Source organism: Coregonus clupeaformis, chromosome 28 (genome assembly GCF_020615455.1).
Source record: "Coregonus clupeaformis isolate EN_2021a chromosome 28, ASM2061545v1, whole genome shotgun sequence".
NCBI classification, from domain to species: Eukaryota; Metazoa; Chordata; class Actinopteri; order Salmoniformes; family Salmonidae; genus Coregonus; species Coregonus clupeaformis.
In genome coordinates, this window is record NC_059219.1 from 4,538,060 (window position 1) to 4,551,925 (window position 13,866).

Here is a 13,866-nt window from a genome sequence, read left to right on the forward strand (position 1 = left end):
GTTTTAGGACTGACCCCATTTAGTTGACTGGTCGATTGTTTGGTTGATAGGCTGTTGGTCAACCAAGTTTTTTTTAGTCGAGCAGTGGCAAATATATAAAAAATGTATGGCACACGAGACACCTGTCTGATTCACGCCTGTCTGAGTGGACTGATCCATTGCGGAGGCCGTGGGGGTGGCACACCATTATCACCAGTAGGACATTTACCGTTAATTCCCATCATTTCTAATTACAATGTTTGTTACGGTAAGTTCTGTTAATGCATTCAATATATTATTATTACAGTCTTACCATTGTCATTGTAGGAGTGGACACGTTGTTTGCAGAGTGCACAACCTAGGTTACACTTGTGAGAAAAAAGTTTATTTCATTCCATTTACGAGTTGTCAATTTATTCATTGTCTTTTGTTTGGAGCGCTCCTGTCAATCTTGAGTAAGGACACACACCTGATTACGCATAGAACTAGGCTACCTGGCCTGCGCGCAAATGTAGGCTTATAAATGTACCCATTTGGGGATCTGATACTATTTCTCACCATCACTGTGGAGCTTCTCAAAGTAACTTTTTCTTCGCCTCAAAACAGCAAGTAAACGAAGTCTGTTTTTACATCTATTGAGAATGACAATAGTTCCTCAACGTAGCCTATTTGAAAAATCTTTCCAGCTCTCTCCCTTTAGATATCCACTTGGCATGACAGGAAAAAAATATGGAATGCTCTGATCCAGTGGAAACGTCATAAAATAGGCCCACCTGATTACTTCTTATCCCTTGCGCAAATAGCCTACAGCTGTGTCTGTCCAGAGCTCACTGGCACGGGAAACTCTGAGGGCCCAGAATATTTTATACAATGTTGCAAGTTTGCTAGCAGGAGCTGCTTCGGGCCAGGGCCAGACCAAATTAATAGTTGATACAATGTTTCAAGTTCCTTGCAGACAGGCCGTGCGTAGTCAATGTGATTTATAGGATATTTATTTTTATCAGGATATTTTCTATCTACGGGCTGCAATGTTTTTATTTGTTGGCTTTATGTAGGCTATTTTTACATAATGGCAATATAATTTACTTTTAGATTTGTGTCATTTTCATTTAGCTAGAATTTTGATTACCCACATGACATTGATTTTGAGATATGAAGACTTCATTATAAATTAAATTAAACTGTTCCACGAAAATGTGCGTATGAAAATCATAACTGGCACGCAGATCAGTAGAAATGGTACGATAACTTGGCACTCCAAATGGAAAAGGTTGCCGACCGCTGGTGTAGCCTATTACCGGCAACTTCAGCAGCGTAACGGCTGCGAAGGCCAGAAACAGTGGGCAGCAGGGGGAGCAGCTTTTTTCTCTGGTTAGGCTATATTGATCTCTGGCTCCCTCTTTAGTAATTTGTATGTCATCGTTTTTAATCGCAGTGCTTAAAGCATCAGACAAGCTCAGTAGCCTACATATAATTTAGTTGATTTTATTCAAACATAGGGTGTGCCTATAAAAATACACTTAAAAAATGTAAACCAATCGATTGGTCGAAAGAACAGACGAATCTCGGGCGACCACGTTTTTTTTTTGTCAGGGACAGCCCTAGTGTGTTTATGTGGGCGAGAGTTTACAAGAGTGTGTACGAGTGAGTGATTGAACATATGGAGAGAGCATCGCACCGCACGCACACAGACACACACACACACACACACACACACACACACACACACACAAGGTTATTGTCTTTATTTTCTGCTGTGCTTCACACTTCAGTCAAGGGCCTCTCTTGTACGTCCTTGTAGTGGATCCTATAAAGTGCTCTCTCTCTCCTCTCCTCTCTCTGCTCTCTCCATCAGTCTGTTCTCTCCCGCTGCCTTGCATCACTCTAAGGGCTCTTCCTCCTTCAGTGCATTCAAGGGCTTCCCAGATAATATTTATCTATTTATTTTTCCTGATGCTGGTATCTTATAAGAAAATCATATTCTGTTTGTCTGTCAATGCTCTCTCTCTCTCTTCTTCTCCTTCTCTCTCACTCTCTCTACTTTCCATTTTCCATTTCCCTTTCACACGGCCTACCCCCATCTCTCTCTGCTAATCCGGTCCCTGTGTGTGTATATGTGTGTCTGTGTGGGTCTGTGTGTGTGCATGCGTGCTTGTTAGCGTGTGTGTGTGTGTGTGTGTGTGTGTGTGTGTGTGTGTGTGTGTGTGTGTGTGTGTAAAGGTATCCTGAAAATTACTCCATGGCCGTAGGGGCCTGGAACCCTGATCAGGCTCAGATGGGCCCTTCGGGGCCTCTGTCCTTTAAACACATGCGTGTGCACATGCATGCACGCACACACACAGACACACACATTCACTCCTGCAGGTTGAGAGTTTAGAGTGTATAGCCTGGAGGAAGCCTTGGGGAGCAGAGCTGTGTAAAATCCGCTCACTTCATCTCTCTCCACTCACTTAACCTCCTGCATGTATAATGACAGAATAAAGTGTCAACAGACGCTTCTCAAATATGTATATGATCTGCCTCAACGTATTTCCCAGTGCTGTGATAGGAGGACTAAGGGAATGAAACTGCTACTGTACTGTGGGAGAGTTGATCAAACAGAAAACATGCAACTGTTTTCCAATGTGTATGTGTTGTATCATTTCATGCAGGTATATGTACTGTACAGTACAGTATATGTCTGTTATTACAGCCTCAGTGTACTAACCAGCACAGTGGGATACTTGTCAACGAGGCAGAGGGCATGCTGGGATTGATTTAAAGTGAAGGGAACATGAGACGGTGCTAAAGAGAGATCCCTCATCTCTGCCTCGTTGACAAGTATCCCACTTGTATTACCTGTTAGGCTAATAACTAAATGTAGTCTAGACACATGGCTGTGCACAGGGTTTTTACTTACATCTAAATATAGTTTTAGGGAGGTTTATGCTCATACAATAGGTTTTTTCCTGCTATATATCCCCATTTAACCTCCTCCTACCCCCTTCCTTCCTTTTCCACTCAAATTCTTCTAATTCCCCCTCCCTCCATCCCTCGCTCGCTCCCTCGCCTCCTCCCTCTCTCCATCCCTCTAACTATTAATTCTGCTAATCTTTCCTTGCTCGGGTCTACAGGGGACTTATACTCCCTGAGTCATCTGCGTAGCTGAGCGCAGGATTAGTAGTGATTTCCATGCAGACAGGTTCCCCTTCCCAGGCTTTAATATCGCCCACGCACTGCTCGACACTCGGCCGCTAAATGAATTCCACCCCAGCCTAAGGTATTAGAGATACATCGCTAACCCGCTGCAAATGCAAAAGGCTACTGAGATTGTGTGTGACAGAGAGAAATTGCAATTATGTGAGCTTGCATTTGAGTGTGTGTGTTTGCGTGAGAGAGAGGTGTGTGATTGCAATTGTGATTGTGGCTAGAAAGACATAATGTGGATAGGTGTGGGTCTATGAGAATGTATTGGAAGAGATTGGAATCTTGTGTAATAGCACATTTCCACTAACCTTTTTCACTTTGCCGCGCCTGCAGAGAAAAGCTTTGTGTTTGCTTTTCAAATAAACATTTGCCAGGTTCTCAGTTAGCATTCTGTGTGTTGTTAATTGATTTTCTCCGATGCTGTATACCTTCCTTTTGTCTGGCTTTCTGACGAACGCGCTAGCCGAACTTTTTAACGAGGTCCCAAGCGTACTAAGGCGTCTCCGGGGAAACGGAGTTCCGCTCCGTGTGTTTTTTTGAGAGCCTTCCGCTGCCTGCAATCACACAACCTTTTTACTGCACAACAGAGCAAGAGAGAATGCTGGAACGTTATCATGGCAGGCAGGCTTGGTGTGTGTGTGTGTGTGTGTGTGTGTATCTGGCAGGGTTATACAACTGACAGAGGCGCAGGCGTTTCAGCTGAATCCAGTGGCGGTGCTTTTCAGAGAGAGGAGAATTAGCGCAGGGTAATCTCATTCATGGTAATGCTGATTCACTCAGTTTACGGTCTGCTGTCTGAGATCACCGTCACAGTGCCTGCTCACACACACACACACACCGTTAAACACTGTGTCATTCTGAGACTGCACTTCTCTCATATGTCACACACTTTGTTTCACACAGGCCTCAAGACTTATTATGCATGTGCACGCATACCACACCACACACACACACACACACACACACACACACACACACACACACACACACACACACACACAGTACCCAGATGGGAGTTGTGCAGTGTGTGTGTGCCTGCATGCAAGCGTGTGTGTGTTTGTGTGCGTATGTGTGTTTTATGTGTGTGTGTGTGTGTGTGTGCCCACCCCCCTGTGTATTATCAACCAGACCCCATGTAGTTTTCTGCTTAGTGAATTCCAGCGTGTGATGTCGAGGTCGCATCCCCACTTAGGCTGGCATTCATCCCTGTCTGCCCACCCAGGGCTCTGATTGGTGGGTTGGGCCGCGCCGTGCGCCAGGACAAATATTAGCACTGGCTAGGCCGTTAGCTCTGACAGCAGAATGTCTAGAGTATGAGTGATGGCTGCCGGGACTGTATGGGTGCTCTCTCGCTTCTCTCTCTCTCTCTCTCTCTCTCTCTCTCTCTTTCTCTTCTTTCTTTCTTTCTTTCTTTCTTTCTTTCTTTCTTTCTTTCTTTCTTTCTTTTTTTTTTTCTTTCTTTCTTCCTCTTTTTTTTTTCTACCTCTCTTCTTTTTTTTTTTCTTTCTCTCCCCCTGTATCGCTCTCTCCCCCGTCTCCCCCCGTCTGTCTATCATCGTCTCATTCTATCACACCTGTATTTTTAACACTATATTTTCTGCCTCCTTTCTGTTTTCAACCTGTTCTCACATTCTGTCTCTCTCTCTCTAAAGCTGATTTTCCTCAGTGTTACTTTCTCAGAAAATCTCCTGGTTTCATTGTGTCCACCCACTCTCCTTCCTTCTGTCTGGGTTTGTAGTGGAAACTGTGCAATGGTGTGGAAGGAATGAGAGAGCCCTGTTTGCCCTGTGCTAACACACACACACACACACACACACACACACACAGGGGTGTGAGATAGCGTTGGTGTGGGAGATGGGGTTTGTTCAGTCTTAGGTGTGTGTGTGTGTTTGGGGAGGTAGGGTATTGTAAGAGATCTAGGAAGGAAGCAGCCAAATGTTATATTTCCTGTGAAAAAACTGGGTACTGGGGGATTGGAGAGGGGGGATTCTTGGATAGACTTCTAGGACTTCTTGAACTCCTATTCTGGATAACTGAAAAGCACTTCATTTTCTTGGGTGTGTGTACATGCACATTGTTGTGTTTGTGTGACAACTGGCTGGCCTGCTTTTCTCTGTGTGTGTGTGTGTGTGTGTGTGTGTGCACGTTCATTGGTGTGTGCATGCATCATGTGTGTGTGTATGCCGTGCTGTTAAAGCCATCAGACTCCTCCCACTAAGGGAGCGGCTCATCACGCTATGTTTACCTCTCCACGGCGACCAGAGACGTCTTAACCATAAACAGGAAGTGTATGAGCGGCCAATGAGAGCTTCCTGTTCTAGAGAGGGGCTACTACGTGTGGTTTTCTTATTGAATCATGATCAGGGAAAACACTAGAGAAACACATTGGTCTCAGAGTAGTGAATGTCTTAGAGAGTAGGATAGAAAGTCTTATTAATGTGTGTACTCACTCTGCAGCACTAGGCTGGAGATGATTGAGTGAGAAATAATTGACAGACATCACTCTTTCTCTCTCTCCATCCCCTTCATTTCGGCTCCACTCCTCTGCTTTCTCTTTCTTCTCTCCTTCCCTGCACTACATCTCTCGCTTCCCCCTCTTTACTTCTACCACTTTCCCTGCCTCCCCTCCTCACTCATACCTTTCTCCACCTTCTCTCCTTCCCCCCACTCCTCTCTCCCTCATCTTCACCCTCTTCTTCTCTCTGACCCTTCTCCCCATCTTTCTTCACTCCCCTCTCCCTCTCTCTCTCCTTTACCCCCTCCCCCTCCCTCCTCCCCCAGTATGGGTTACTGTATCCTGGTGGCCCATGGCCTGGGGAGGTTGTGTTCTGTGGTGGGTCGCTGGGGCACCACGGCCCTGACCGTCTCCACGCTGCTGCTCCTCCTGCTCTTCTCCTGGAAGACCGTTCAGCAGAACCACATCTGGCTGTCCCGGGAGGCCCTCTTCAGGTCAGTGGTATGGGGTGAGAGGTGGGTGGGGTGTGTGTGTGTGTGTGTGTGTGTGTGTGTGTCAGGCCCTGATTAATGTAATGGCTTGAGTTATTCATCACCAGTAGCACATTAGAGAGGCTCGCTCTTTCCACACACATTTTCTCTCCCTCTCTCCTACCATTTACCCTTCCTCTCTCCTTCCTTCCACACTCTCTCATTTCCATGTTGTTTTACAAGCCAGATTAATGGGTGTGAATATAAAGCTGTTTATTAGAACATGGCAAGGTCAAATTACATGCTAACCATGCACACACACACACACACACATACACACGGGTGCACGCATGCACACTCCCTGACCCCATCTATATGTCCTCAGCGGACGTTATCGCTCTCCCAGACTCGGCCGCATGCTGTTTATCGATCCGTTTATCTGTCCATTCCTCTTTCTGTCTCGCTAACAGATAAGGACAGGCTGCTAAGACACCTCATTTCATCCTACCTCCATCCCTCCATCTCTCATTCTGTGCTCTATGTTCGGCAGGTGTTCAGGACGCACTAGTACCAAACACACGTTAGTTTGCAATTTCATCATGTAAAAACTGGTGCACAGGTATTTTCCAGCCCTAACGCCAGGTTAGGCAATTGACTTGTCTAACATCAGCTAGCTTGCACTGAGGTGGGAGGGGTGGCAATATTTGAGGTGTGTCCTTAAAAACAAGCCCAAAAGGGGCAATTTCATGCAGTGCAAAAGGGACGCTTTAAGACCCACCAAAAGCAGGTCTTAACTATAATGCAGTCGGTATTGGCATGGATTTTGAGAGAGGAAGCGCAGCCTATCCAGCCATGGCACAGTTCCTTTTGTGCCGGTGAATCTCGTAGTTAGAAACGATTGGTTTCCCTCCAAAACCAAGCATAGCCTCCTCTTAATCAAGGCTGGTTTAGCAGCATCTCATAGGTGTGTCTGTTCATCCTGGCCATTAGCCAAATAGCCTATGATTAAAGGGGTTTTAAATGGTCTACTGAGAGTGCTTTGAAATATTTGCGAGATTTTAGCCCTCATGCTTTTCATTATTCATAATTCACATAACTGCATAATTCATTTTGCTTGTTCGAGTAGGTTATCCATCCCCATTTTCAAAGAGCGGCCCTCGTCCGCTTACCAAAGACACGCTCCTTCAAACTATTCAGTCCTCCTATAATGCCATATCAACGGCAGATTTCTTTGAGACTCTGCCTCGCACATAGGCAACGCTACAATTGACAGAAGCCTCGTATTTCGTATAGACGTGCAAATGTTATGCGTAAATACATTTATTTTGGCCTACGTGTGCAAACAGTGCATTGGAACGAGAGAAGCGATTTATGATATCATGTTTCTGACCCCATCCTATGTAGAAATATTGTTGATGTTTTAAAAAACAGATAGCTTATTTTCCATGTCATATGATTAAAAACCAAGCCCTCCATAGGCTACCCTTGGCCTAGGCTACTAACGTAGGCTGGTTCAACGGCAATACATCGTCTTTTTTTATCCTTGCATTGCAAAGCAGCCTATCCATAAAAGGTGTTTAAATGGTCTATTTGTCAGAGTGCCTTGAATTAAAACTATACTGCACATCCTAAAACATTCACACATATGACTACATGCATACTTCATTTCATTTGTTCAAGTATCCATCCCCATCTCCAAACAGCGCCTCTCATCCGGTTACCAAAGACGCGCTTCTCCAAACATATTTCAATTATTCAGTCCTATAATGCAGTATCAACGGTAGGCCTAGGCTATATTTTGCTTATTGAGAACGTGCCTCACACAAACAATACAATTTACAGGAGCCTAGTATTTTTTATTTGAGGAGAAGTGTGATGTGGAAAAACATGTAGGCTCGTTGAAGCCAATCATAACAATGTTGACTGTCAACACTCCAAACATATTGAGCCAACACTGGATTTTCACCTCTGAAGTTTGAGCAAGTGTGTGAGCGCAAGCACACATCTGCTTCTCCTGCTTATTCCTCATCCTCTCTCTCTCTTTACAGGTCTGGCATCCAGACGTTGCCTCACAACGCCAAGGTTCACTACAACTACGCCAACTTCCTGAAAGACAGAGGGCGCCACCAGGAGGCCATCCACCACTACAAAACTGCTCTCAGGTCAGTTATAGTGTCCATAATGTCAGCGCTTCTGCTGTTTACACCACTACAAATCTGCTCTAGTGTCAGTAAGAAAGTAAAACTACAGTAATATGAGGGGGTTTAGGTATTCCATCCTGATCACCATGTCAATGGGACACAGTCCCTCCAAACCACGGTCATTCCTCGACCACAATAACACCATCAGCTTTCAACGTTCAGGGATACGGTCATTCTGCCAAAACCACAGTCTAGGTTCTCAGAGCATGTTTGGAACCTTAGGTGACCTCACTCGCTCCAGGACCTGAAAATAAAGAATTTAAGTTAGTCAAAATTACGGTTGAGGTAAGAAAACCCACTGAGAAACAGTGAGAAACCCCGTTGAGAGTTTGCGTTCATGAAACGGCTAGGTAGGTCTCAATGGAGAACAGTTCAGCCCTTCGCTCATGCACCATGTGTCCTTATTGTGTGAGTTCAGGACAAAGAGAGGAGATTTTTCTTAATATGGCATGTTGTCCCTATAATGTCTAGACTATACCTCCAGGCCTAAGTAACGAGAATTCATTAATTGAAGTATGAGACGCGTTATTGATTGTCTTTGGTTGATTGTCCGCCCACTCAATTAATTACAAAACGCTATTTTATTAAATCAGGAGGAACTCTGTTTGCTGCACATAAATTCATAAAGGCACACACATACACACACACACACACACTAGAGCGCATATTCTCAAGCATGTAATGGTCTTGTCTCAGCTCGATGCTTGCACCCCATTAATCTCAGTGAGTCACAAACACACAGCACTGTACCTAATGAAAGAGGGGATCCATTTGTTCTGCCTGTCACTGGCAATGGCTCCTATAGACCCAGAGGGCTATATATTTATCCCCCCTCCTACAGACCCAGAGGGCTATATATTTATCCCCCCTCCTACAGACCCAGAGGGCTATATATTTATCCCCCCTCCTACAGACCCAGAGGGCTATATATATATCCCCCCTCCTACAGACCCAGAGGACTATATATTTATCCCCCCTCCTACAGACACAGAGGGCTATATATATATCCCCCCTCCTACAGACCCAGAGGGCTATATATATATTTATCCCCCCTCCTACAGACCCAGAGGGCTATATATTTATCCCCCCTCCTACAGACCCAGAGGGCTATATATATATTTATCCCCTCTCCTACAGACCCAGAGGGCTATATATTTATCCCCCCTCCTACAGACCCAGAGGGCTATATATATATTTATCCCCCCTCCTACAGACCCAGATGGCTATATATTTATCCCCTCTCCTACAGACCTAGAGGGCTATATATTTTTTCCCCCTCCTACAGACCTAGAGGGCTATAAATTCCCCCCTCCTACAGACCCAGAGGGCTATATATTTTCCCCCCCTCCTACAGACCCAGAGGGCTATATATTTATCCCCCCTCCTACAGACCCAGAGGGCTATATATTTATCCCCCCTCCTACAGACCCAGAGGGCTATATATTTATCCCCCCTCCTACAGACCCAGAGGGCTATATAATTATCCTCCTCCTACAGACCCAGAGGGCTATATATTTTCCCCCCCTCCTACAGACCCAGAGGGCTATATAATTATCCCCAGTCCAGCTTTCCCTTTTTCCCGTCCCCCTACCCTCCTCCCTTCTTCTTGAGTCATAACTGATGATCCTTACTGTGCTCTGTTTATGAGTGGTTGTGCGTGTGAATGTTTGTTTGTTTCAGTCATCAGTATTTGACTGACAGGAGCAAGGAAATCGTGTGTGTCTTCTACTACTGTATCTGAGTCTCTATTCTCTCCCCATCCTCCTCCTCCCCCCCACCCACCCACCCACCCCCATCATTCTGGACAAGTGCGAGTCAATTGGGCCCTAGCTCAAAAACCCAATATTAGCATGAATTACATGAACAAGAAACACAACATTACAAATATTACCAAGATGTGAGATAATTTACTTGTTCTCTTAAATACTAGATAGCTTTGAAAAAGTGACAGGACATAGGTAGAAGGGATTGCGTGACGATTAACCTAGCAACTGCGTGACGCAGCATGACAACGTGAACGTGATTGGTCTACAGTCTGCTGGGCGAGGCATTGTACGTTACTCCATTCATTGGCCAATGACATTACCATCTCCTCATTTCTTAAAGTATTTCTGGAATAGGGTGCCTTTTTTTCAGACACTGAGAAAGTTTAACCCCCGGGCACTTTACCTCCACTTCAAATGATTTTCTTAGCTCATTTTTCTTGTTTTTCATTTAGGCTAAAGGGTGATAAAATAGAGAAGCGATGTTGTTACCCTGGAGTCGTGGGTTTTACTGCATTCATTAGAGGTTGTTTTTATTCGTTTGTTTTTCAGGTTTAAGTGTTCTGGTAATCCTGCTTAGACATTAGATTGGGTGATGGTGTGTGTCGTGATCAATAGTGTGCTTACGGCAGAGTGCGTGCCACTAAGTCCACACTGTTGTCTTTCTAGGAATTTTCACACTGAAAGGCGATGTAAACTGTGACTCATTAGCCAATGGAAAGGAGGTTGCCGTAGCATCGTTTCACCTCTTGCCCCGGTGTTGTGATGGGTGTGTCTCATAGTTATGGCACTAATAATACAAATGGATTGCAATTACTTGTCATATTTTACCCAATCCTTTCAAAAAGCACTTAATGCTCTTTAAGGGTGTTTCATGCCTTATTCGGACACTCTAGAATGATTGATTTACAGAAGCCATTTTGTGTACGATAACCGTTATCAGGATAGCAACCACTTATCCTAATGACAGTATCATGGGTGTCATGTCGTCTTCTTGTAGTGGTATGGGGTCATCTAAAGATACATGAGAAGGGTCACATGTCCCCAAAGTGCTAAATTGCTTCCTATCATCATCACTAATTTCAAGGACCAGACCAATCCAGCCCTTTCAACAATTAGCGGTCATCACAAAATGTGATGGAGGAAGAATGTTTTCTTACAGATTGGAACTTAAAGATACTCTTCTGTTTTTCCTTCTCCTCTCCTCCCTTCTTCCTCCTCCCTTCCCCCTCCTCTACCCTCTCCAGGTTGTACCCTCGCCATGCCAGTGCCATGAACAACCTGGGTACTCTGACACGCCACCCAGAGGATGCTGAGCACTACTACAGAACAGCCCTGGACACCAACCCCCAGCACAACAGAGCCCTGTTCAACCTGGGAAACCTGCTTAAGTAGGATACATGCACATACACACACATGTATGCATTCATGCATGTGAACAGACATGCATACACACACACACACACACACACACATAGTGCATGCACTCAGAGATCTCAGCACAATGCTGGCACCACATTCATTTGTACACACAGATGCACGAACACACACACACTTTCCCTGCAGCTCACATACAGTGAGGGAAAAAAAGTATTTGATCCCCTGCTGATTTTGTACGTTTGCCCACTGACAAAGAAATTATCAGTCTATAATTTTAATGGTAGGTTTATTTGAACAGTGAGAGACAGAATAACAACAAAAAAATCCAGAAAAACGCATGGCAAAAACATTATAAATTGATTTGCATTTAAATGTATTTGACCCCCTCTCAATCAGAAAGATTTCTGGCTCCCAGGTGTCTTTTATACAGGTAACGAGCTGAGATTAGGAGTACACTCTTAAAAGGAGTGCTCCTAATCTCAATTTGTTACCTGTATAAAAGACACCTGTCCACAGAAGCAATCAATCAATCAGATTCCAAACACTCCACCATGGCCAAGACCAAAGAGCTCTCCAAGGATGTCAGGGACAAGATTGTAGACCTACACAAGGCTGGAATGGGCTACAAGACCATCGCCAAGCAGCTTGGTGAGAAGGTGACAACAGTTGGTGCGATTATTCGCAAATGGTAGAAACACAAAAGCACTGTCAATCTCCCTCGGCCTGGGGCTCCATGCAAGATCTCACCTCGTGGAGTTGTAATGATCATGAGAACGTTGAGGAATCAGCCCAGAACTACACGGGAGGATCTTGTCAATGTTCTCAAGGCAGCTGGGACAATAGTCACCAAGAAAACAATTGGTAACACACTACGCCGTGAAGGACTGTAATCCTGCAGCGCCCGCAAGGTCCCCCTGCTCTGAAGTTTGCCAATGAACATCAGAATGATTCAGAGGAGAACTCTTTGGCATCAACTCAACTCGCCGTGTTTGGAGGAGGAGGAATGCTGCCTATGACCCCAAGAACACCATCCCAACCGTCAAACATGGAGGTGGAAACATTATGCTTTGGGGGTGTTTTTCTGCTAAGGTGACAAGACAACTTCACAGCATCAAAGGGACGATGGACGGGGCCATGTACCATCAGAACTTGGGTGAGAACCATCTTTCCTCAGCCAGGGCATTGAAAATGGGTCGTGGATGGGTATACCAGCATGACAATGACCCAAAACACACGGCCAAGGCAACAAAGGAGTGGCTCAAGAAGAAGCACATTAAGGTCCTGGAGTGGCTTAGCCAGTCTCCAGACCTTAATCCCATAGAAAATCTGTGGAGGGAGCTGAAGGTTCGAGTTGCCAAACGTCAGCCTCGAAACCTTAATGACTTGGAGAAGAGGAGTGGAACAAAATCCCTCCTGAGATGTGTGCAAACCTGGTGGCCAACTACAAGAAACGTCTGACCTATGTGATTGTCAACAAGGGTTTTGCCACCAAGTACAAAGTAATGTTTTGCAGAGGGGTCAAATACTTATTTCCCTCACTAAAATGCAAATCAATTTATAACATTTTTGACATGCGTTTTTCAGGATTTTTTTGTTGTTATTCTGTCTCTCACTGTTCAAATAAACATACAATTAAAATTATAGACTGATCATGTCTTTGTCAGTGGCCAAACGTACAAAATCAGCAGGGGATCAAATACTTTTTTCCCTCACTGTAACGAGTGACACACAGCGCCCTACCTGAGGATGAATGGCTTACATTAGCGGAATGCTCTGTCTGTTCTCTCACACAGTCATAGCACTGAGGGGAAATAGTTTGGACACGCAGTGGCGAGACGTTCTGCTAGTTGTTCATTAGGGCTGTGGCTGTGTGTCACATCATCGATACTGCTCTACTCTGCTCATCCCTGTCACTCTGGCAGGAGGCTGATTGGACAAATATTTGTTTAACACAGAGATAAACAGAGCACTCATGAAATCACTGGGTTGACACAAAGAGGAGGGTCTGAGGGGGGCTCGTTAGATAAACAAAACACTTTCATACAGACACACACAGACATACGCGCACACACCGGCTCGGATACGCCAGGACAGCAGACTTGGCGGTTAGTTGGGACAGTGGGAGATAGATGTATTCTGTTACTGTTTGTTTACTGTCTGCATGATAGCCCCCACCTCCTCTATTCTCATTGATGGGAGTGTAAAGTGTTTGTAGTACACACACACACACACACACACAGCAGCATTCCTGCTAGCTCTAATGGAGAAACACAAATCAACTTCATTATTGCGCTACAGATCCATCAGGTCTATATTTTCAATTACGACCTGTGAACATACAGCCTCAGGCCTAGAGACAGACCCAACATCGATTCCCATTACTCCTGCTGGACCTAGCACCGTTTCCAGGTCATCTACTGTATTGATACACA

The 13,866-nt window shown here is 45.0% G+C and overlaps 1 protein-coding gene across 2 annotated transcripts in view; it reads left to right on the forward strand.

Moving 5' to 3' along the window:
- Positions 1 to 13,866, forward strand: part of LOC121542545 (protein O-mannosyl-transferase TMTC1) — a 102,903-nt gene that overhangs the window by 80,828 nt on the left and 8,209 nt on the right. For both annotated transcript variants that reach the window (XM_041851940.1, XM_041851941.1), the window contains 3 exons: positions 5,947 to 6,114; positions 8,139 to 8,252; positions 11,302 to 11,445. In XM_041851940.1, coding sequence (XP_041707874.1) covers positions 5,947 to 6,114; positions 8,139 to 8,252; positions 11,302 to 11,445 — 426 coding nt within the window. The remainder of the gene's footprint in view (positions 1 to 5,946; positions 6,115 to 8,138; positions 8,253 to 11,301; positions 11,446 to 13,866) is intronic.